The 24,950-nt window shown below is 40.4% G+C and overlaps 2 protein-coding genes across 2 annotated transcripts; one reads left to right on the top strand and one right to left on the bottom strand.

Moving 5' to 3' along the window:
* Positions 1-837: 837 nt before the first annotated feature.
* Positions 838-13,080, top strand: etfdh (electron transfer flavoprotein dehydrogenase). Its single transcript, XM_079228723.1, has 13 exons — positions 838-947; positions 1,655-1,813; positions 2,291-2,520; positions 3,028-3,109; positions 3,528-3,646; positions 4,246-4,323; positions 4,710-4,856; positions 5,299-5,439; positions 6,320-6,463; positions 7,530-7,698; positions 8,483-8,665; positions 9,720-9,941; positions 12,894-13,080. Exons 1-13 carry the CDS (start codon positions 917-919, stop codon positions 13,055-13,057), a joined length of 1,869 nt encoding a protein of 622 aa, XP_079084849.1. The 5' UTR covers positions 838-916; the 3' UTR covers positions 13,058-13,080.
* An 883-nt stretch (positions 13,081-13,963) lies between these two features.
* ppid (peptidylprolyl isomerase D) lies at positions 13,964-19,673 on the bottom strand. The gene is made up of 10 exons (XM_079228724.1): positions 19,543-19,673; positions 18,682-18,822; positions 18,180-18,286; positions 17,237-17,425; positions 16,954-17,076; positions 16,523-16,629; positions 15,760-15,901; positions 15,374-15,460; positions 14,575-14,617; positions 13,964-14,097 (listed from the first exon to the last, which is right to left on the bottom strand). Exons 1-10 carry the CDS (start codon positions 19,625-19,627, stop codon positions 14,009-14,011), a joined length of 1,113 nt encoding a protein of 370 aa, XP_079084850.1. The 5' UTR covers positions 19,628-19,673; the 3' UTR covers positions 13,964-14,008.
* Between the last annotated feature and the right edge of the window lie 5,277 nt (positions 19,674-24,950).

Below are 24,950 nucleotides of genomic sequence, written 5' to 3'. Positions count from 1 at the left end.
TATTGAACCTGCTGTGAGCACATTTCTTGAAGAAACTGATATAAAACAAATCAGATCAAAATTGTTGTGACACATACGTCACATAGGGAATTTAACCTACAAATAAATAAATTAAAACAGTGTGATGTATATGCACAATCTGAAAAATAATTATGATTTGATCAGTTAATTTGGCTGATTCAATTATATTTAGCTACCATATTTTATGTTGTTCAATCCAAAGCATATTAAAACAAATGTAAACCAAAAATTCATGTTATAATTATCTAATTATTAATAAAACATTTTTAACGCCCAATGTGACATATATGTAACATTTGACACTATTTTGAAAACAATATCAGAAATGTGTTCTACGTGGTCTATTTAGTCTGTATTATGCCCCCCATAATTTGTTCATAGCAGTAGCAGAAATGGGCTTCCATAATTTTCGTCAGGTAAAAGTTGGGTAAATAGTTTTTTTAAACTAATGAGCAAACGATTATATATATATATATATATATATATATATATATATATATATATATATATATATATATATATATATATATATATATATATAATGTAGGTAGCATGAGCCCTATACGTCTATAATCTCTGGGCGAGACAACGTCCCCACTCCATCAAAAGGTAATTAAACTCAGATGAACCACAAACCCCTGACAGTCAGTGAACATACAAATCTGCGTGTGCGCAGTTACCACCGGGCGCAGCAGCCGCAGCGGCGCAGCTTGTGACGCTCTCCAACGTCTGTGTTATGAGACGTATTTTGTAAGGTATCTTGGCTCCACGTTAGTTTTTCCAGCAGGGTAACACGAGCTGTCCACGAGCAGTGAAGCGGGGACACCTCAACGTCTCTTCGGCTGATTAATAATAAAGAGAAACGACTTCTGGAGTCCAGTGAAAGAAAATAATAATGTTTCCAGCGAGCAGATACTCGAGTAAAGGTAAGCCAGCTAGCATAAGTCGAGGCTGCTGTACTAGACTTCAACAAAGCTAACCTTCATAACTTGTTTTTACCGACAGTGTAGTCGTCCTAACATATGTTCTTCTTCATGCACAAGTTTGTTTCAAGGCTTTTCCACAGTTGCCCGCGTTTGTCATTAGCCAAAATAGTACAGTGTGCCTATTTATGTTAGCATCAAGCTAACATGTAGGTGAAAGTTGAACCAATATTCAGGTCACTTGAACAACGTCCTTGTCCTCATTTTTCGCCATAAAACCGATTCACACGTTTTGGGGAAAGTACTGGCGTTGTTGAGTTGTATTTATAGCGAAAGTTAAAGTATTTCGCCTTCTAAGAATGACGTTTAGTGGCAGCCTTGCACTTTGAGTTTAGCTTAGCTGTGGTCTTCCATAACTCTGTTAGCTAGCACGGTGCTACTTGTTATGACAGCTGCTTGGCATTGTCGCCACACTAGTGGAGCACACCTGTATAGCTTTTTACTGTGGAGGTGTTGTGTGTTCAGAAGAACCCTTTGTGCATTGTGCCACATGCAACAACTTGTAATGCTTTAAACTCATTTGACATCACTTCAATGTATGTAATATGGGAACCAGATCAGACTAAACTAAACCAGTGTGCCCACTATCTAGACAGTAAACAGCCACCAGTTTCAGCTGGTCTTGACTGGTAATCTGTTCTCTCCCTCAGCCCACAGGTGCATCAGGGCACTGAAGACGGCACAGGGAGAGCATGCTGGCCCTCCGCTGTACACAACACTAAACAGACGGGCGTGCTCTTCGGTGTCAACACCCCGCATCACAACACACTACACCATCCATTCCCGGGATAAAGACTCAAGATGGGAAGGTAAGACACTGTACTATAGTTAGAATGATTTGTTACCAATAAGTAGCCACACTTAAGACAGCTTCTGGACACTTTTCTGGATCTTTATTCCATGTTCTGTTTACACAGAAAAGTGGCAGAAGTGCTTGACAAATTCAATAATTCAGAAAATAAACCCTGCATTGGACCTTTCCTTTGATGTCCTGTAATATTTCTTAATTGTGTCCGACGGTATTTTGTAGAATATCCACAGAAAGTGTCAGTGTGGATTTGCAGTGACAGGAAGGTCTAGTTGATCCAGAGCACGAGTTTAAGTCTATTTGACCCTGTAAAGAATAAATGTGACTGAACCCGAAAAACTTTAGCTGTGCTTGTTGAGTTCAGCTTTGAAATTGACATAGTTTGTCATTAGTTTGGGTGGCTCAACTGCAAACAGAACCCTGCTTAATCCTGCCGGGTTTCGTTCCTCAATACGTCTTTCTTCCGGTCCTCTCCCAGGGATCGAAATGGAGAGGTTTGCCGATGAGGCAGATGTGGTGATCGTAGGCGGGGGCCCTGCCGGTCTTTCAGCAGCCATTCGTCTGAAGCAGCTCGCCAATGAACACGAGAAGGAGCTGCGAGTGTGCCTTGTGGAGAAGGCCTCTCAGATCGGAGCACACACCCTGTCAGGAGCCTGTCTGGAGCCCACTGCCCTTAACGAACTCTTTCCAGACTGGAAGGAACGAGGGGTGAGCGTCTTATTCAACGTTTTTTTGTGGCCTTGGTGTATAGATTGGTATTTACAAAGATCTGATCTTTATACCGTAAGAGATGGTTACATCAGGGCTCCATGTTGTTGTTACACGTACGTTAAACACTGGAATAGGGCTGGAACTGACTTGATCTCTAAAATATCAACAATTAGTCAAAAATCAGTGTTTCCCAAAGCCTTAAAAGTATTTTTTTCTCAAACTCAAGAGACATATGTATGCAGTTTACTGTCATAGAGGAGCAGATAAACCAACAAGTTGGAATCGGCGACTTTTTTTATTCTGAAAACTCAAACCAATTATCAAAAATGTTGCTAATTAATTTCAATTGTTGACAACTAATCAATTAATATATAAATTGTTGCAGCTCTACACTGGAATACAGTATAGATTATTCATCAACATTGTTCTCCACCTACACTGCGTATATGTGAACATGCATGTATTTATACACAAATAAAATCTCACATTGTGCTCTTACCTCAGGCACCTTTGAACACACCAGTGACTGAAGATGTGTTCAGCATTTTAACGGAGAAATACAGAATCCCTGTCCCCATTTTGCCAGGTAAAAGACATTTTATTCTCTTTGAATAAAAATAAATGGTGTTATTTCTCTCTCACTTTGTACGCCACTCCGTCCATCGGACAAAGGCACAGGCGTTAACAGGTTCTGCCCTGCAGAGTGGGTGTGTTATTGATACCAGAGATTAGAATGACATTTGTAAATATTGCTGTTATTTACCACTGGGAGGAAAAGTATGAGGATTTAAAAACGGCAAAGAAAAAGGGCGCCGCTACATCTCAGTGCAAGACAAGTTAAGTCCTGTGTGGACGAGCGTGAGCATTTATACCCAGAATACAAAATAAAGACTTGTTACCAAAAAAAAAAAAACTATCTTCTCAAGAAGTTGGGGAACCTACCACTTACTAGCACTGTAGTTTGTGGTTTGTTCTTAATTTTTTATTTTTTTTGTTTTCTGTAGGTCTGCCTATGGGGAACCATGGTAACTACATCGTGAGGCTGGGGAACTTTGTGCGCTGGCTGGGGGAGCAGGCCGAGGAGCTGGGAGTGGAGCTGTACCCGGGTTATGCTGCAGCTGAGGTGAGAACTCTGTTATGACCATTCACATATAATACACACATTTCTTTTCTTGTTTGTCTTTCTCTTATAATTGACTGTAGTTGGGTCGGTTGACTGATAGCAGTGAAGTTCATTTGTCCATGAAACTGGTCTGATTTAAAAATCTGTGAGATCATTTTGTAGGCGTATTACTGTTTCCTAAAAGTGTTCCATTTGACCTCCAAATATTTACTCCAAGCTCTTCCACCACTGGAGTTTAATGATTCAAGACTGATGGATGTTTAAACCTTTTATTTCTGTCTTTCTTTATTCAATATAATTGAAAGCAATATCATTTTTGACTATATTGCTTCACTGACTTTCCCATATTGTTTTCGATATCATGCATCTGCCTAATATTTCATCCTGGGCTAGACAAAACGCATTTAAAAAGTCATTTATAGACATGCATTCTTCATTTTTTTTTTTACTGCTTAATCAATTAATTGGATCAGTTGTTATTGGCGCGTCTATCAAGTAAAACATGATATAATCCAGTGACGTGCTTCTTCAATCATTTTTAATTCAACATATGTTTACAGCTTTAAGTGTTAACTTTTTTCTGTATTACTTTTGCCAAGGTTTTGTTTCACGAAGACGGAAGTGTAAAAGGAATTGCCACCAATGATGTGGGCATCGCCAAAGATGGCTCACCGAAGGTATTGTGCAGTGAAAACATAAATGAATAATTCTGTCCAGCTGTAGTCCGTTTGTCATCACTTCATAGCTCAATGGACATTACAAACACAGGCCATTCTTTACACCAGAGTGGTTCAGGAATTACTCCTAAAACCCAGAAATTAGCCTTTTGTTTTCACTCCTGGTTCCCTTAACGCAAAGTCAATAGGATTTAGGATCTCAATGATCAATAGGATGTCATGGTTACGTCATTTTTAGTGCATCATTCCAGAGGGTAGGATTTTATGTTTTTATTCAGGTTGTTTTTCTTTTCTGTCTGGTGGCACCAAATGTTGTTTTGCTCTACATAATTGACTGTTATCATACGACTCTAACTGTTACTATTACCGTTCCTCTCTTCCTTCAGGATGTCTTTGAGAGAGGAATGGAGCTGCATGCTAAAGTCACGATGTTTGGAGAGGGCTGTCATGGCCACTTGGCCAAGCAGCTTTACAAGCAATTCAATCTGCGGGAGAACTGTGAACCCCAGACCTACGCCATTGGCCTGAAGGAGGTAAATAAAGGGCTCTTACGGTCATGGAAAACCTGGAAAAGTCATGGAATTTTAAAATGGTTATTTCCAGGCCTGGAAAAGTCCTTAAGTGTGTTTATATTTATGTGTTCATGACGTTCATTTACGCTGAGTTTGAAATAATTAATATGCTTTTAAAAGAAAGATGCTCAAAATATAAGCAGGCATACATACAGGCATCTATATACATTTTTTTGTGGCTTAAATTGGATTTCCGTTTGACCGATCATTCCTAATGAGTAAAATCCAATCGTGAGGTGATCGTTAAAAGTGGTTGCAGTAGTGTTCTATGCAGTTTTGTTTTCAATCAATACAATTAGTTCAAAGCTTACCGCTTCATGTCAAATCCAAACATAGTCTGTGTCAGCTGGAAAGTAAATAAATGGATTTAAGTTGATCCCTTTTGTCCCCTCTGTTTCTTTAGGTGTGGGCGATTGACGAGAAGAAGTGGCGGCCCGGCAGAGCGGAGCATTCTGTGGGCTGGCCCCTGAACAGACGCACATATGGAGGATCCTTCCTGTATCACCTGAACGAGGGAGAGCCGCTGGTGGCGTTGGGCTTTGTGGCGAGTGGCTTTTGTACATTTCTGTTCACGCTATAAACCGACGTGACAGCTGATTGTCATGCAGGCAGTAAATAAACTGCAGCTTGAGCCTCTAAAGCCGTTGGCAGTCTGCATTATCCCCATATGTTATTCATCCTGCAGAGGAAAAACAAACATAACTCAATGTTTCACTGTGGGAATATATTGTAGATTGTATGCCTGTGTGCTTAGACTTTTTCTAATATTTCCATATTGGTCTGCTGACTGACCCTTACTTGAAAAGGCATCAGATTTATGTAAATTCAGATTCTCCACTGATCTATTATTCATATCTCTGCCATTCTGCACACATGGGCCGGTTGCTCAAAAGCTTTTTTTTTTCTTTTTTCGATCCTCATGAGCTTTGTCATACTGGTTTTGTTCAAAGACCTTTGTACCCGGCCATGTTTTAGTACCCTGACCAGTCCTCCAGTTCCTGCCATGAAAAGCCTCTCTGTGCTTCCTCTGATTAATAATAATTGTTAACTACAAAATGATTAATGTAGGGCCAATACGGGTTAGTAGTAATCAAGGAGACCAATTACTGATATTTGAAACCGATATACATTTGCAGTAATAATTTAAATCTTTGTGTCAAAATGTTGCCTCCCCAACAAACACAGTCAAATAGTTTGAGTATTCAAGTCCATACATAATTTGTAGTGTCAATACCGAGAGCCTAAAGCTTCTTCTAGATTGATGTCACAAATGCAACAAAGAAAATATGGAAAAACTACTCGGATTACAATTATTTTAAGCCACAGCAGCTTTAGAACATAACCAAACACCCTCCCCTTTTCCACTTTATTTTTCATTTTGTTTATTAACTTTGCTTGAACTAGCAGTGTTTTTCCTTCTCCAGGTTGGTCTGGACTACACCAACCCTTACCTGAGCCCCTTCAGGGAGTTCCAGCGCTGGAAACATCATCCCTTCGTCGCCGCCACGCTGGAGGGAGGCAGCAGGATTGCATATGGAGCCAGAGCACTGAACGAGGGAGGATTGCAGGTATCCGTCACATATGTATTCATTATCTACAAAGATACTCGTTTGGTATCATAATTCATTTGATTATTCTTGATTAAATGAATTATGACAACAGAAACAAGTGACATCAATTTATTGAAATGTTTTCACTACTACTTATACATTACAGTGTGTTTGGTTTATTTATTGTTCCGAATGTGTTTGATATCACTGTGTGTTGGTTCTTGGTGCGTCCTCAGCCTCATTTTATTACTTCTGTATTTTATTAGAGAAAGTTTTGAGACAAGGTTAGATGACGTTCTTTGATCCTTCGGATGTGCAATATCACTCTTATTGGGCAAAGATTTTAGATTAGATTGCAGATTTGGAGCTTTATTATTACTTTTCTTATGTTGAGCCAAGTAATATTGGACGGTTTCATACTTAATAAAAGTTTACCCAATACCAATTGAGGTGTCATTGTTTTAAAAAGTGTGATTATTAGAATTATTGATGAGGGGAAAAAAGGAAGCAATTAAAAAAAAAAAGAAAAACCTTTACAGCTATTCATGTATTTTTAAATGACATAAATATCCGAGGAAGCCCAGCCGCTGCTTATTCACATTGAAAGGTCAGTTGAGGATGTCGCCGCTGGGTTCCTCTCAGTGGAGGTTTTTTCTCGATGTGTCCAACTGGGAGGAGACCCAGTAGCTGACCTGAAACGGCCTTTAGGGATTATATATTCCACCTGGTTTGAGGGAAGGATGTCTGGGCTACCTTGAACAAACTGCCTCCACTGCAACCTTTAAAAGACTGCAGGCCATTTTTGACTGGACATAAATAAAGTCTCATTTAGTTCTCAGATTCAATTTCCATAAAAAATGAATTAACTAAGAAAATGCTATCTGTTTGCTGATAAACACAAACCACATGTTTTTAATTTAAAGTTTATAATATGCTTCATGATTGCACATTTAATAATTGCTTTGTGGCCGATGGTATCCAGTGAAATTATGGAAACAATAATGCCTTTTTTGCTGTGAGTTGCGAATGCAACAAAGTAAAAGAATAAACAAATGAAATGTCCATAAACTCTCTCCTCCTCCAGTCCATCCCAAAGCTGACTTTCCCCGGTGGGCTGCTGATAGGCTGCAGCCCTGGTTTTATGAACGTCCCAAAGATCAAAGGCACCCACACGGCGATGAAGAGCGGCATGCTGGCTGCTGAGGCCGTTTTCCCCAAAGTCACAGCGGAGAGCCCGGATTCAGAGACAGCAGGTAAAGAATTTAAGACCTGTAGGCGGCCATGACGGTAGCACCAGTCGCTGCTTGTATTTCCTTCCAGATCCCGCATAGGTCAGAGTTTGTAAAGGTTAGTTAAATTCAGAAACCGTGCTACAAAAGGTGTGGATGAAATTATGTTAACGCCTCGTGGGAATATTGATACTAAATGAGGCGGGCTCATTATGGGTTGAATGTCAGGGAGGAACTTTTGTCAGCTGTCAAAGGTCGGGCAATAAACCTGAGAAAACATTCAAATAAACCGCAATGTCTATAAAAGAGTCAACATTCATAATGAAATAACTTGATCTATCTCTCTAGCATTGTGGTGACTTACTAAATCATTATAATAATTTTGTCAATTCTCTGTGGCACAAAGACAAAATAGGAATGGACTTTTAAAATACAAATTATGTGTTGGGAAAAGAGAATCTGACATGTTAGATTCTTAAAGGGTTAGTTGTTTGTTTTTTACTTCTTTTTTTTTTCTGCCACCGCTCAATTGCTTAAAAATAAATGACAGGAGAAAATGAGTTTTACCACAAACTGTCCTAGTGGATTATGAAAGTCCACTTACCTGTGAAATGCTTTTCCAGGGCGTATTTCTGCCAATGGAAAATATGAACCTCTGTATTCAAGGAAAACTGTCTTTTATAAATGTATTTTGAGACGATTTGTCAAGGCTTTGTGCTATAAATGTGCAGATAAAGGAAACATGACAACAGCAGAGCAGAAATGAAATTGCAATCCTTCAATACATTATTGTTTTAAATCCTCCCAGGCCTCCATACACCCGAGTACGCTGAGACTTTGAAGAATTCGTGGGTGTGGAAAGAGCTTCACGCCGTAAGAAACATTCGGCCGTCCTTCCACAATTACTTTGGCCTGTACGGTGGCATGGCCTACACCGGAGTCTTCTACTGGATCTTCAGAGGGAAAGAGCCGTGGACACTCAAACACTGTGGTGAGCATCACCCAAAACCCCGTGGTCAACTCCAGTATTTGTTTCAATCTGTATTATTTGGCCGATCTCTCTCTTGATCTGTCTGATGGTGCAGCCGGACACTCGGAGCAAAGGGAGATTGACTGGAGACAAAGCAGCGTTCATTTCGTGAACAAAAACCATGACGGGACGGCAACTACGTCATTGAATGCAACTAACTAGATTGCAATATTGTTGACCAAAGAGACGAAGCTTAAATGTTTGTTTTTTTTAACAAAAAAACAGAGAGACTCCTTTTTTTTCAAATGTTTCCTTTTTAATGGAGCAGTGTCATATCAGGACTACTTCCTGTTGCGCACACACCTCATCCTCTTCACCTGGAGCTTCGCTAAATGCACTTCCTACATTTATGCTCCACCTAGTGTTCGGTGTCAGAACTGCATGTGAGTATTCACCTAGTGTTTTTAGATGAGGCTCAAATAAAGAAAAAACTACATTATGGCTCAAACACTTAAGTTAAAGTTGATAACGAAAACCACAGGGGAGAAAGAAACAAGGTTTTTAGCTGAAATGTTCGATCTGATCTAAAAATGTCAACAGTTTTCATTGAGTATACTAAAATATTGAAGGTTTTCTTTCACTAAAATACAACTAAAATGACGAGTCTTTTAGTCAATGAATACTTTACTACAAAATAACGGGATGTGTTTGACTAAATGAAGATAATAACCAACAAGTACATTTGACTAAATACTAAATCTCCTATAGATGAAGTGTAATAAGCGGCAGTGAAATGAGCAGCAGATGTTGGAAGATGTTTGTTTTTTTTCATCCTGAAATGTGATATTAAATATTGTCCATATCATTGCAAAAAAAACAAAATTTTACCTAAGTGGGGCGACCTTTGCTGATTGTATGAAGAACGTTACATGCCCAGTGTAATTTTTCTATTTCAATTCACAATGCCAGGGTTTATTCTTTTCTTCGGGGAAGTACGAGGTCGCGTTATATCTCAGCAGGGAGAGAGAAATAAAAAAACAACATTTCGTAACCGTCTGTGCTCGATCTGTGTCAGGCCGCGATGCAGACCAGCTGAAACCGGCCAAAGAGTGCACACCGATCGAATACCCGAAGCCCGACGGCAAGCTGAGCTTCGACCTGCTGTCCTCTGTGGCCCTGAGCGGCACCAACCACGAGGGGGACCAGCCCGCCCACCTGACGCTCAAGGACGACAGCGTCCCGGTCCAGAGGAACCTCGCCATATACGACGGACCTGAGCAGCGCTTCTGCCCCGCAGGTAACTAATATTAATGTTACATCATGTCAATCTGCACTATAGGAACCACAATGCGTTTGATGCTTTTAGAGTCTAGAATATGGCCAAAATCTTCTTTCTACATATGGGTCATTTCATGTCTCGATATAGAATGTTTTCTGGTCTTTCAATAAATAAATGGCGTATATGAAATAACCACAAAGCCTATTGTTTGCATTAAAAACTCAACAGATTTAAAAGTACTGACTTATAATTTGATTACAAAAGAATTATCAGCAGATTAATCGACAATATCATTAGTTTCAGCCCTAAATGTATCCCTGTAATATAAATGACCCTTAATATTGTTGTTGTACATACTTTTCATTGTCAATTATTTTTCCAAAGAATTGTTTGGTCTGTTCAGCAAAATGCTCGTCACCATTTCCAAAAGCTCAAAATCAAATCTTCACGCAGCTTCTTTTTGTCTGACCAACAGGAAATTTATAAAGTTTGGTTCTGGACTATCGTGTGAAACAGAGAAATGCCGCCAATGCTCACTTTTATTTGGACTTAAAATATAAGAGACTTAAATGGTTTATTCATGAGGGAAACTGTGCTTTGAGATAAATCCGATGTTGTCACCCAAAGCAAAGCTGCCTGCAGGTTGATTTGGAGATGATGGTTGAATAAACAACAAACATCCTGATGGGAACGTGCTGGACTTGGATTAAAAAAATGTCACGGCCATCTAGATTTGTCTTTAAAATATAAAAAAAAAAAAATCAAAAGCACAAGGTCTCCAGACAAAGACAAATAAACGTTTTCCATCTGGCTTCAGTTTGAATTCTGAGGTAACTTTGAATGTTTCTAACGAGGACTAAAAGCAGCGAGGCGGTGTTTGTGGCCCACAGAGATTAGACAAAGGAGGACGGCAATGACTTGAAGGTTCTGTGCTCCCTGCAGCCTTGGGTTAGGAAGGTTTATTTCACTTTACAATTGGTTATGGGGCTCGGCGTTGTCGGCAGGCAATGTTCACGGTGGTGCATGCAGGTCGGCCCTGAACCCGTTTGCATCATCTGAACTCTGGATACATCATCCAGCCGGCCTCAGTTATAGAATTTCTATTTTAAAGAACGTCTCCAACACGACCGATCTGTGTGGCGGGCAATAACTTTTGTACAACTTCCACCATGAAATCCTGTGTAGCCACAAGATCTTGTACAACTTGTCACCTCCACTAGCTGATAAATAACGGCTATTTTCACCTGCAAATCGCATGAGAATAAGGCAATAAAATAGCCCTATTTGACTGAGCCTCCTGGCTACAAAAGACTCACCATTTTATTTATAAATATTATACAATACTCTAATGGGCAATAAAGTACAAAACAAATCTCATGCATCATGATACCTTTCATGTAATATCTCCCCTTTTAAGCCACTGAGGGAGTGTTTTCTACACAAGTACGCACTCCTGTACAAAAATGTAGAGACGATGTGTATCAGTCTCTTTTAGCAGCAACATTGTTCAAGCAACTGGCAAGTTGTCATTGCTTAAGTTAGGTCAGGAGCTGTTGGTGCCGGACCAGGGGGGTATTCTTCGTACCTGGCTAAACAAAGTCAAGCAAATGTCCTAATCTCCAGTTTAAATTAGCGAGATGATTGACATCAGGCTATCTGGGTTTCTTCACGGCTGATCCGCGCTGAAACGGTCTCGTTAATTCTAGCCAGACGTCAGTCATCTGGATAAATGCGCGCGCTCCTCTTCAGAAGGGATAATAATGGAGCACTGACACCACGATGTTCTAACAGTACAATGGCAAATAAACTCAGAGGAACCTCTTTTTATTTCTCTAATGAGAAGCAGGAGATGATCATGAAGGCATATGAGGAAGTCAAGACCGTAGTCATTCACAGCAAACGCGTTGCGAATATTCCAACGTTTTTGCAACATTGTTGCCGTGAACGCAACTTTAACACCTGCCCCGCTGCGAGACATAAGCGTCACAAATATATCAGACAAGTTAAATGCGTCAGTGTTGAGAAAATGTATCGGCTAATTTGAAGTGCTTCATCACCCAAATCAATCAGATTATATTTACGAATAAGTATATACTCATGAGGATATATGTACTGTATGCATGTATGAATCATGTACTATATATGTGGATATGAGTTTGAATATGTGTATGGGCGGATCAGTATGTATGTATGCATTATTCATAATCAGAAATTCAATCAATTGAAGCAGTGAAAATAAATTATGTGTGATTCTCTGTATTCTCATCACGATCACCTTAATCATGTTCTACAATAATGATATGTATGGTGTACTAATAGCACTGTCATATAATTATGAGTGCTTTAACACATCCATAAGTTTCTTAAGAGCTAAATAAACTTAAGAACAGCGGCATGCAGCGGCTGACAGTCTGTGTCTGAAACGGGCGATCAGCTGCGCCTGTGGTGATCAATGTCCGCGGCTCGAGAAGCTCTCGTAAATAAATTATTTCTTGCCGGCAAAATCTATATCGCCGCGTACAGGAAGTCATGATGAGGTAAAGCATGGATCCTGGCGATCTGGAAGAACTCTCTCCCTATAAAACTAATATAACTAATATCGCTCCTTCATCAATGAGGAAGTGAGCTGCTTTTTGTCCGGTGGGAGTGTCCAGCTTATCCAGTGAAGTTCAGTAAGCCTGCCCGGGAGCAGGTTTAAATTTTTGGATGTGTTGCTATGGTGATTAATCTAAGCTTGCTTCGAGAAACCGAGAACGCCTGACCTACGTCATCTTATCCTGACAATTAGCCCGCTAACTCAGTAAGCCAGGTACGAGAAATAGGGCCCAGTTTATCATTGGTGTCGGTCAACAACCAGTGGGGGTGACTTGTTTCCTTCCTACTGGGTCACAATGTAATGTTACCTGTTCGTCTTCGTATAAAAATAATGATCAGAAAACAAATGTTTCAACGCGTCTTGTTTTCTCCCAGGTGTGTACGAGTACGTTCCCCTGGAAACGGGAGACGGGATGAGGTTGCAGATAAACGCTCAGAACTGCGTCCACTGCAAGACCTGCGACATCAAGGACCCGAGCCAGAACATCAACTGGGTCGTGCCCGAAGGCGGCGGCGGACCGGCCTACAACGGATTGTGAACATTGTGTCTAGAAAGAGAACTGTAACGCATCGTGCATTCAGGGTCGCAGCACTTGCCAGTTATGGAAATAACTATATAGCGGTTTGAGAGTATGAACAATAAAATCTCCAAAACAAGGATATTAAAAATGTATATGCATTTACATCTTAATAAATGTATTAAGTTTGATCAGTGGCTAGTTTATGAAACTCTTGCGAGATACAGGACCATATAAGAATGAAGCTAGGTCAGTTTTTTTGCATCACTGCTGTAAAATCCACAATATATGGCCATAGTTTCAAAATAAAGTGGCTTCCATTTTTTTGTTTGAAGAAGTTCATAATCAACTGTAACAGTTAATATATTTTCTTCAAGATCTTTCTGTAAAAGAACGAGCAGTTCTCAAATTAACGTTTATATCAGCATTTATTCCAGGTATGATTGGACAGCATTTCATCCACACAGTATTGTACATTAAATCATTAGATGATAACATCAAGGTAATGAACAAAGAACTCCTGAAGGTTTACACCTTGTTTTTGTGATCTCTGTAAAAAAACATAAATAAAAACAGATGAATGTGTTGTATGTGGCCGAGGGCGTGGTATCAAAACCCCAACAATTAAACAATAAGACAGACAGCGTTTTTGCTTTGCTGAACTACTTAAACCCCAGAGCGAGGACCGGTGTGGAGCAGTGGAGTCAGCCATGCATGATCAGACCAACACTCAAAAATATTCATTACAGTGACGACGCGTGTCCGAATAAAGACCGGTCAAAGCTTACAACAGTTATTCCCTTAAAAACAACACAGTGAGGGCTGAGCCCTGCTTGAAAACATGAACGGACCTGCAGACTGAAAAATGCTGTTCACACTTTCACCTGGTTACAGACTTCCCCACGCGGAGATGACTTCAAACATAGACAAACGTTACAAACAGGAATATCATTGCACCGTTGGGCGAGACGCTCACGCGAACATTTTGGCATAGATTTTCTTCTCTTTCTCCTTCTCCTCCTGGATTTTCAGCTGGACCCGCTTCAGCTCGTTGCCGATGGCTGTCGAAAGGAAAACACTCTGGGTTAGCTTAATAGGCAGTGACGGCTCTAATCGCCGAGTCAGCAGCCAACCAACCGCTGCCTAAAATAACTAAATAATACGGGAGGATCAAAATGCAGAGAAGCGCTCTGGATTTGCAACGTGATCGAATACAAGAGTTACGAATCATTTTGTCACGAGTCACTCAGATCAGTGTCACGTTTAAAAAAATAAATTGACGGAAACTTAAAACTAATAACTTTATAGGTTGATTACATCTTTTTTTTTTGGCTGCCTCATACAGAACACAATTACTCATTCCCCACTAATTGTTAAATTAGGAGCAACAACAAACAGAAACAACAGGATGTTTTCCTGCAGCCATGGATCATTTCTCTTCATGAGCCTGCATATTAACTCAATCAAGTGAATAATACATGTGAATATGCATGCGATGTTAAACGGGGGGAATATGTTCCAAGAGAAAATGTCCTCACCTTTGTCTTCTGGAGCTATTCCATGAGCTTTCTTCAGATCAATCTGAAAGGTGCAGAAAACCGTTCGGTGAGTCAGGCGGACTTCAGAACGCTGCAAATACTGAATACGACGAATGCGTCTGTACAAAAACAAATCAGCTGCTTGACTACTTTATCGGTTTGTCCTACATCTGAACTATCGAGTCCTGTGGTGCTAACAACGCTGTGGAGAACCAGATAATCTGTAGATACAGACAATAAAATATGTATGTTTTTAAATTGCTGTGCTGCACAGTATCTCATGCATAGCTAAGAGGTGCTTGTGTAGATATTGAGCTCCTCTATCCTCCATCTCTTTCTGTAATTAATGTCCCATCATTGTGCTTTCTCTCCTCAGAGACATGGATCGTGGTTTCATATGGACCCCGGTCCTGCCCGACACCACCTGCTATTATCATCATTATTATTTGTTGCATTGTAACTAGCATCACCAATATCATTACTGCTTCTATTATTATAATTCTATCCACTGTTGCTGTTATTTTTGGTGGTTGCAACTTTTTTTAATCATGCCTACTCTCATTACATGAATAATTTCAGTCATATGCATTGAATGTGTCGTAAATCTGTCATGTTGCTCATTCTGTACACATGACATATTGTCTTCCTCGGTTGCTCTCCCAAAGGTTTCTTCATGTTTTCTTTCTGTTAAAAGTTGTTCCTGTGCTGATGTAAGGGTCACGGGACGAAGGATGTAAAGCCCTCCTAAAATATTTTGGGCTATACAAAACAAATTAAATTTAAATAAATTGAATGTTACCATGGCTTTGCCGTTTTCCTTTAACCCCTGCCAGGCCTGGGCCCTCCGGAAAAGTGCCTTAGTATTCTCTTGGTTCAGCTCTAGAGCCTGTAAACAGAATTGTGACAGAAATACACATCAGAAATTAAGTTTTATTACAGTTGGCAATATTCATTTGTGACTATTTTTTAGCAGTCCTTATATTTAACATTTAATAGGTAGGAACCAATAATTTATGATACATTGCCAGAAATAAAATGATGTCCACTTTTATAGATAATAAATGTACGTATGAGATATAACATAAACTACCAGCAACTTAAAATGTATAAATGTAACTTTCTGGGATATTTGCTTGAAGAAATAGTCCGACACATAACACCCCTCCCCCTCACTAACAAACGTACCTCATTGCAGCTTTCCAGAGCGTCCTGCCACAGCTGCATCTTCAGGTTACATGCTGCTGTGTTGAGGAAGCAGCTGAGGGCTGTGGGCTCCAGCTTCTGCTGCGCCGCCTCCTCCAGCAGCTCTCCACTCACCTCCAAGTACCTGCAGAGATACATTGGTTTTTCCAATTAAATAAAAAAAAGAAAATCATGCTCATTGTTGGTGATAGACTAAGAGCAGTTTGTTGCCTATTCACAAACTCTGTCTCTTTTGCATCCAAATGTATCTTCCAACTGAGAGGCACACTTCATTAAGCATAACTAGATAACTAGATACTGTAGTTCGTTTTGACTCGATCCCAAACACACACCTCGTCCTGCTGCTACATATACCGACATACTGCAAGAGGGAAATTGTGTGACGTAAACGTAGCGGCATAATGGTGCATGAGCAAATTGTTGAATTGCTATCTATTATCTTGTTTACCTTGACGCTGTGTTTTAGGTTCAACGTTTTGTTTGTTCTGGTCTTTATGAGATTCCTAACCATACGCAAAATATAGAATTAAGATACGCATTTCATTAAAGCTGGTCAGTCTTATTTTTGCCAGTTGTTATTTTTGAGCAGGAAATCTTTATGAACTGCCCTGAGAATAAACTTCATAACTTTTATCATATTTACAAAATGTATGTAGATTATCTGAGGATTTCCTTTGACTGAACATGTGCTTGTCAAATTCACTTTTGTAATAAAATGAAGACTAACCAAGCAACACACACTTACCTGAGGGCTTTGCTATATTTGCTGACTGCAGCCTTCCAGTCCTGATTCTTAAACAGACTGTTTCCAACATTCTTCACATCCTCAGCAACAGACAGAACTTTGTCAACCTGAAAGCAAAAAAGGCAAGAAACTGAATCAGACAGGCTGCAAACAAAACGTTTAATCCGACCATCTCAACCACTTTATTGCTAAAGTAAAATCGAAACGGAGCACACTCTACATGCAGACACTGTGTCATCCCTCATTTTGGTGACAAGCCCTTGAATTTGTTTAGCAGTAGTGTTCCTATGTTTCCAGTGTTTGCTATGCTTAACACATCCTGGATCTCGATCTTGATCTTCTCATCTGGTTTCGGAGAAGACCAGAAATGGGCAAGTTTTCGAAAACAATTTGTCTGACTGAGGCCCACATGTCTGCCCACCAATACTTACATCTTTAAAGTCGACATCGGAGTCCTCTGGGAAGTCTGGGTGTGCGTCCCCTGAACCGTCGCTCGGTCCGGCGCCACAGCCGTCCTCGTCCTTATGCTCGCCGCAGTCTGCGATGGAGCACGGCTGCAAAGGGTGGACATTGGCACACGTTTTAGACAGAAAAATGCAACAATGACAAAAATCTGGATAGAACATCTGGAAGTAACACATAGCGGTACAACATGTATTATTAAGGGTTGTTTTATTCTTTTCATAGCGCATTATTTAACTGCAAAAAAATTACCTTTACAGGGACGTCCTCGTTGGTGTCAATGGCCTCCAGCATTTTTATGACTCCCATCCCTTTCAACACTTGTCCAAAGACTACATGCTTGCCATCTAAGTGCGGAGTGGGGACAGTAGTGATGAAGAACTGTGAGCCATTGGTGTTTGGCCCGGCGTTGGCCATGCTGAGCAGACCCATTTTGTCGTGCTACATGGAGAAGGAAACACATTATAACCACGGACACATAGAAACAAGAAACTAACGTAGAGATAGGAACGTTTGATTACTTCACCGCAGTCTCTATAAAGTTTCTAACGACGTACAAACGATCACAACACACAGAAAGAAGCGGAGATAATTCCATAAAGATTCAAGAATTACTCCACCGAAAAATAAATCACTGGGACATCCTGGAGAAATGTGTCAACTGCTGTATTTTTAAAGTCAAGAATCCTGTGGTCTCCTTGAAATAGCGAAAAATAACGACAGTGCTGGAGAAGCTTGGCAATAGTGTAGACCTGTTAAGAGAGAGGTCACTAATAGGCAGATGGGGGTGCGGATCCGAACACAGACGCCAGTGTATCCGGACCTAATAATTGAGAAATATTACATTTCGACGGTGCGCTTCAATTTCAACCGGTTGCAGCTCTTTCTAGCCTTGAAGGCACTCATTCGGCGGTCCAGGAAACACAGCCCAATTACATGTGTTGTAAATCATCTCACAGCCAATCAAATGTGTGTATTCCGATAAGCTTCCCGACTGGAGTTAGGTTTACACACACGGGGCAGACGGTTTGAGAAACAGAGTAGTTGGAGGAGTACGCGAGTCAGATAAGTTATTTCAACACACGGACACACCTCAGAGCGCAAGTTCTACATTATTGTGACGTTCTGGACCTTCGTGTGAGGAAATTCTCTCTAAAGGGACGCTGTTGAATACCCTTATTCTAAGATACTTTACCTTGTAGTGGAAGTTCTCATCCTCAAACTTCTCCCCATAGATGCTCTCACCCCCAGTGCCATTGTGGTTGGAGAAGTCACCTCCTTGGATCATAAACTTCTTGATGACTGCCAAAAAGAAAAAGAATTTAAAGCTGAATTGCATTACAGATAAACCAGACTGAATCTTCCTCATTTTTGCTTACTATACTGGCTAATGATTGATTAAAAACATTAATAAATCACTTTTAATGTTGCAATATTCATCATCTACCTGTCGGTTAAAATATCCACTTTAGTGTTGTATTTGATCCCAGTAAGCCTTTATAAAATGTGACCATGTATGCAGTTTTACTTGTTATGGATTTTGTTGAACCTTAAAGATATTTGTTTTTCAAAAAAGGATTTCAGCAAGTAAGTAAGCGATTCCCCAAATAGCCTATTCTACACGTGTGTGTACTAAGACTTTAAGTTGCCCTTTCAAACTAAAATGGCACTTTCTAATGCAGATGGGGGCCATTTACTTCTGTGGAAGGGGCATCCTTTGAAGTGCAGCGGTTTCCCAGTCGATTTTCCAGTGCCTTTCTCTCCGGTGCAGAGGGCACGGAAGTTTTCAGCAGTTTTGGGGGTGATGTCAGCAAACAGCTCCAGAACTATCCGGCCAGCTGCGGAAAGTAAAAGGAAGAAAGAAAAAAGTCAGATAAAAAGTGAGTGTAACTTTACTGTAGAGGTTTAGTGAAATATTCTGAGAACCTACAGTAGAGTCAGGAGCAACTTATTGGTTTATAAGAACATATTGGTTACATTACTGGTATATTTACTAGAATATTGAGCAGGATACTGAGGTACTCAAGCAGCCTTTAAAATAGGCCTCGTCGAGCTACAGTAAAACATGTCTTTGTGTTGTTTGTAATTCATTAGCTGCAGCCGGTTAAACCGTTAATAAGCCATTCATTTCACGCTTCTACCGCCACAATACATTCACCATCACTAACCGCAGTGGTTATGGACGCTGTCTTATAACGGCGTGACAGAAAGCTAAATTAACAAGTCATTGTAGACAACACAACCGCACGTGGTGTTAAATGCACTCTCACGCGCTCTTTCGCCGTTTTTCCTCACTAACAGCAAAGCTAGCTCACGTTAAACACCCGCGAGCTACTCGCGTTGTTTTTTTTTAAACAGACGGGCTTTTTTATTTATTATGTTGGTAAAGTGTACCGTTAACTCCTCTGGCTGCTGCTCGCGTGAATTACCCACTTTCTACAAGTCACCATTACGAGCCAATAATTATGCTAAGCTAATAAGGGGCTAACGTTAACGGTTAAACTGGCACCCCTTTTTACAACTTGACATTAAAATACGAAATAAAAAACCGTCCCGACCTTTTTCTCCGCCAATGTCCACGTCGAAGAAGACGCGAGGGTTCTCGGGGTTTGAAGGCTTGTCCGTGGGTATTGGGTGAGACATGTTTAAGGACAGGGCGATTTCAGACACTTGTTTTCGGGCTAACCTAGCTAATCCCGGCCGGCGTAACGTTACTACCGGAGCAGGTTGGACCAAGAGTGGGCTCAATCACTTCCGGTGGTAAACCTTTCAAAATAAAACTGTTCTGTTGGTTCGAGAATGCATTTGGTATTGTGACGAGACGAGATGATGAATTACTGAATCATCGTTTTGTTTGGCTTGTAAACTGAGAAAGACGAGAGCAAACTGAATACAGAAACTTCCCCCTAAATGTCCCTTGCACAGCATATTATAGCATTAATGCGTAGTTAATCGTTCGCGTGCGAATGTGCTCTTCCACACAACTTCCGGTCATGCAAAATAAAATTCACATTTGAAATTTAGTTTACATTAAGCTCGTACGAAAGAGCTGCGCCTCGCCTGAAATTCAGACGAAAGCAGGCGGCAGTAGGAGGCGTTGACAAAAAACTGCGGTCAAGTTTCAGCTGCCTTCAAAGTATGCACAGGAAGTCACAGAAAAAAATGACTTCCTGTTAGTTCCGATCTGTAGTCTACTTGAAGTTTACAGATCACGTTTGGATTTATTCATATGTGTTTATAAATATATATTCATGTAGAAATGTGCGTGGAGCTGCATCCTTTGTTCTTTTTTATGTTTGCCTGTGAAATACATTACTACTCGTTTTGATGTGTGTTGTGCATAAGCTTTATTATGATCCACCACATAATATATAGAATAGAATAGAATACTTTAATGTCATTGTCAAAAACAATGAAAAACTGTTTAGCAGCTCTTACAGTAAAGACAAACATTAAAAACAACCATAGAAACATTCACAACACAAGTAGACAGATAAATAAGTGGATCATCATAAAGTGCACGTGCCATTGAATATGGCATATACATTTGAATATATATATTTGAATAATCTATGTTTTTAGATTAAACCTTAGAATAATAGTCAACAATTAAGCGTTGTAAGTATTACAACTACAAATAAAATAATAATTTTCGACAACACGTGGCGTCAGATCTAAGAGCCAATCAGCTCTCTGATGTGGCGACAGCCAGGCGTTTCCCATCATGCACTGGGCCACACAGTCGGTGGAGAGCTACTGCGGCGCCTAGCTCTAAAATCGGCGGCCACCTCGCTCTCGTGAGATTATCGCTGACCATGTGTGCATGGCGTCAGAGCAAGGCGGGATCAATTCGGACACAAATCTAACCGGCAAAATCTAATTTTGCAATAAGAGTGTAAATCCATCTGATAAGTAAACTCTGAAGTTCTTGCTCTGAAGTTATTCTCAAGATGTTTCATGCTGCAGATCTGAGGGGTATCAGGATAGAAAAGCAGCTACGAATATTAATATTGCACATAATTGAATTTCCTTTTTTTGACACTTACTTGTAAATTCATAATGATTATCTCTTCCTCGTGCCTTGGATAAAACAGGAGAACAAAGTGCTTGGCCCAGTCCTGCATGTTCAACAGGTGACGATGGGCCCAAATGGACATTGCTTTGTTTTAGGGGCCTAAAGACCATATGTTGAAAACCGATTCAACCCCCCTGAACTAACTGCCAACCCGCATGGATCCACTGCTGGTTGAATATGTTCTCGACTCAGACACACAGACGCTCTTAAAAACGCACACAATGTTCTCTCTCGCACAAAATGTAATCACAACCTGCCCTCAGGTGGGTGTCAGATTGAGACCATCCTGTAGCGATGGGATTGCCCACGAATTGCAGCTGAGAAATGGATGTCCGTGTGGCCCTTTGACATGGAAATTGTGTTTTTCTTTCTTTCTCTGGGTAAATATTTTGTCCAGTTATCTCCAACAGACGTAAGTGGATGTGGTTGCTTTAGCTGTGGGGAAGGATTACCAGGCGCTACTCTACTATACAGGAATTAAACGTCTCTATCTGTGAGTGGGGAGAATGACATCTGACACACAAAACCAACCGGGTTATGGTTGTTATTTTTGGAGAGAATCTTCAGATTGACGGATCAGCCATATCTGATAATGTTACACTGCTTCTGGTTGATTGTGAAAACTTTGACAAAGACACATTTCAACCCCTTGTGGACCCAGTTTACATTTTCAGATGTGCTCATATAAGTCAAACAGAACTAAACATGAACTTCCGCAGGTATAGGATTGTGTTTTTATATCAATTATGAACTTGAAAAGAGTGCATTTTTCCTTAATTATTCAGACTGGAAGGTGTGAAAAATGACATGTTTAAAAGTCAGCATGTTACACAGATTAAAAGATGTGTAATCAAACTCGACAGATCTCATTAACAGTCGGGTCTTCCAGCTGCCGTGGGTAGCAGAACATCTGCTGTTAGCTGTGACTGTCTCTGTGAAACTTGCTGTTGACTTGGCGTGAGTCATCCGTCATGGTCTTTCTGGGAGGAAACAAATAGAGGCGATGAAAGAAATTAATGAGGCTAGATTCGACTGCCATAAATCACCTACATGTGTACCTACTGGGTGTGTTGCTTTTCATTTTGCTCATGTTCTCTCAGATGTTAAGTAGTCACCTTGCAATGCACCATTTAGTTGTAATAATGTCTCACATATCCAAAAGGTATTACCTATTGATTTGGTTTGAGAATTACTGGAAGTGCTATTATTTCAAAGAAACTTGCTACTTTTAGTTTTAAAGGTCCCATATATTTTAGTTATTGTGTTTTAAATTAGGAAAATATTTTTTTTTTGTCAATTTGAGCTAATCTTTTGTCTCTTTGTGGTGTTTTATTTTCCTCTCTGAGATTGTTTTGTATCTCTTTGTGCTACTTTTGTGGCTCGTTGTGGTTGTTTTGCATTTATTTGGTTTGATTGTCTTTCCAACAACAAATATTAACAGTCGATGCATACTCTGGTCCAATCAGGTGGAGGCCATTCCACCCCCCTGGCCTTCCCCTTGTGGGATAATATTCACCTGTCTTTCCTGAAGACTTAAATACTGTACTGTACATTTAATGGTTGCCGTGTTCCCTGTATCATTTGTGACCCAGCTCATGGATCTCTTAACACACAGAAGATAATTGCTGCTACTTCCCAGAATGTCAGCCTTTAAAAAATAAAGTATTATTAGACTCATTAAACGTTGACTGATGTTTGCCTGGATTTGCTTGTTGTCGGCAGTTTAACAGCTGTGTACGGCCCCTGCAAACGTTCAGGGTCTAGTGCTGGAGAGAAACAACCCGGTCCCCCATATGCTGTTGTAATGCATGTGGCTCCTTTTGCAGAAGGGGACGTGTCACAGAAGAGACAAGTAGCTGTCTAAAGTGGGACTGGTGGCCTTGAATCAATTCTTCTCCGTGCTGATAAGTGTGATCTGTTGATCTGATGCACGTTGCATCTTGAGGAGTTGCTGTCGGCGTTGGCATGTCACGTGGGACGTCATCAAGGTCTCCTTTGCAGCATCTCCTCTTATTACTTGTCTGATTTAAAAATGAGTACTGCTTATGTTTAGAAGTCCAGTTGTTTTATACATACAGTACAAACATGAAAGTTTGGTGTCTGCCCCTTAAAATCAATGTCTGTTCTCTTGAACAATTTAGATTTGCATGATGTTTTATGCTATTGTATTGTATGCTATTGTATTGTGTTATATGCTATTGTATTGTGTTATATGCTATTGTATCGGCATAGACGTGTCTGACTCTGAGAAAACAGGTCGCCAATAATCGCAAATCACACACTTACGTGTTACAGTTCTTTTGTTAAGACGTCATCCTTTCATTGCATACATACAGTTCCACATTCAATCCCGAAACCTTATGTAGCCAGGTGTCCTCATAACTGGCCTCTGCATGCTTGTCTGTCTGTTCTCTGTTTGGCAAAAGCCCTTTTGCAGTATTTTAGTCTCTCCAGTTTTATTTTGTGTCTTAATCCTGTCAGTTGAGACTTCTTTCTTGCATGCGTGTCTATGTGCTCTCTGAGCTGTTATTAGATTGTGTCTCTTTTGTCCCACAGGTTAGGGAACAGCTGGCTGTTCAGCTGACACTGACACACTGGGACTTCATTTGCATTGACTCTGCAAGAAAAATAAATTAAAGATATCCAGCACCTCACGGTCTCCAGTGACCCATGAGGCTGTAATACCTATTAGCAGCCAGACGACAATATTACTAACTGAAATTAAAAATAGGGAAACATATGCACAGGTCATGAGTTAAAGGAAAGATGATCATACAATGTCTTAGTAAGTTGTACTACATAGTTTCTTCAGTTTAACTGGACAGATACAACAGCGGTTGTAGCCAAATCCCCATTGAGGACATGGGGCCATGTCTCCCTTCTACATTTTGTGGGCAACGTCCACAATTTATTTCCAAATGAATATCTTCAAATTTGACTGTCTTGGGTAAAAAGTGCAAAATTCAATTAAAAACCTTCTTTGATGGGTTGTGTGGACATTTGGGTTCTCAAATCCTGGTGGAGAGCTCAGTCTAACAATGTGGCTCCAAAATCTCCCCATTAGTGTTGAGATGGGTTCTGGTGACTGTGAAGGCTAAAGCGGCTCATTTATATAATCTCAATACCACTCCAAACTGTTCAGTGCCCTCCATGGAGGCATCGGTTTTGCTTGAAGGTTTCACCCATCTCTGTGGTTGCTTTTGCTAACCGCTAGTGGGGCTACATTGCGTAAGGTTTGGCCTGACGATGGTGCCAGAGGAGAGTCTACGTTAAAGGGCTCATCCTTTGTACGGTGGCCTTTTGGGACATCTCAAACTCAGCTCGTCAGGATCAGCTAAGCTCTCAATAACTTTCTAGTGCATAAAGATTCTTCAACTGATGTTTAATTAAATACAAAGGAGGGACATTTGGAATCTCATATTCACTGTTACATCTTGTTTAGGGAGTAAACTGCAATGCAGTCGACTGTAGATATTGTGTTGTTAAAGAATAATGTTGAGACGGTAGAAGATAAACCTTCCAGACTTATTGTTTTGGTCAGTAACAGTGTCTCCGGTGTGTCTGTCTGGCACATTTCTTACCTGCGGCTTGAGGCGGTGTGAGTTCCTACATGAGGGGAAGTGCTGCATTATGGATGGGGAAGCAGATAACCTACAATGCAGTCACTCAACACTGCAAACCTGAGACGTCCCCACTTATCCATTTGACACAGCACACACACACACACACACACACACACACACACACACACACACACACACACACACACACACACACGTAATAGGACTTTTTAAATGTGTCCAATGTCAGGGTTACTAATGCTGTCTTACTGGTCGCTCTGGAACCTGTGAGTCACTTTGTCCTCCAACGCTGTCCGCAGCTCAGTTTTCT

The sequence above is a fragment of the Taurulus bubalis genome (assembly GCF_910589615.1).
Source record: "Taurulus bubalis genome assembly, chromosome: 13".
In the NCBI taxonomy this organism is placed as follows: domain Eukaryota; kingdom Metazoa; phylum Chordata; class Actinopteri; order Perciformes; family Cottidae; genus Taurulus; species Taurulus bubalis.
This window is presented reverse-complemented; position numbering and strand designations above follow the sequence as displayed.

What these genes read in the sequence shown, in the direction of transcription:
- etfdh (XM_079228723.1), top strand. Translation starts at nt 917, where the DNA reads ATGTTTCCAGCGAGCAGATACTCGAGTAAAG. An exon ending in TGGTGGCGTTGGGCTTTGTG is followed by an intron (nt 5,440 to 6,319) that starts GCGAGTGGCTTT and finishes TTCCTTCTCCAG; the next exon opens with GTTGGTCTGGACTACACCAA. An exon ending in GCAGCGCTTCTGCCCCGCAG is followed by an intron (nt 9,942 to 12,893) that starts GTAACTAATATT and finishes GTTTTCTCCCAG; the next exon opens with GTGTGTACGAGTACGTTCCC.
- ppid (XM_079228724.1), bottom strand. Translation starts at nt 19,627, where the DNA reads ATGTCTCACCCAATACCCACGGACAAGCCTTCAAACCCCGAGAACCCT. An exon ending in GGACATTGGCGGAGAAAAAG is followed by an intron (nt 18,823 to 19,542) that starts GTCGGGACGGTT and finishes TACTTTCCGCAG; the next exon opens with CTGGCCGGATAGTTCTGGAG. An exon ending in ACGAGGACGTCCCTGTAAAG is followed by an intron (nt 17,077 to 17,236) that starts GTAATTTTTTTG and finishes CACCCTTTGCAG; the next exon opens with CCGTGCTCCATCGCAGACTG.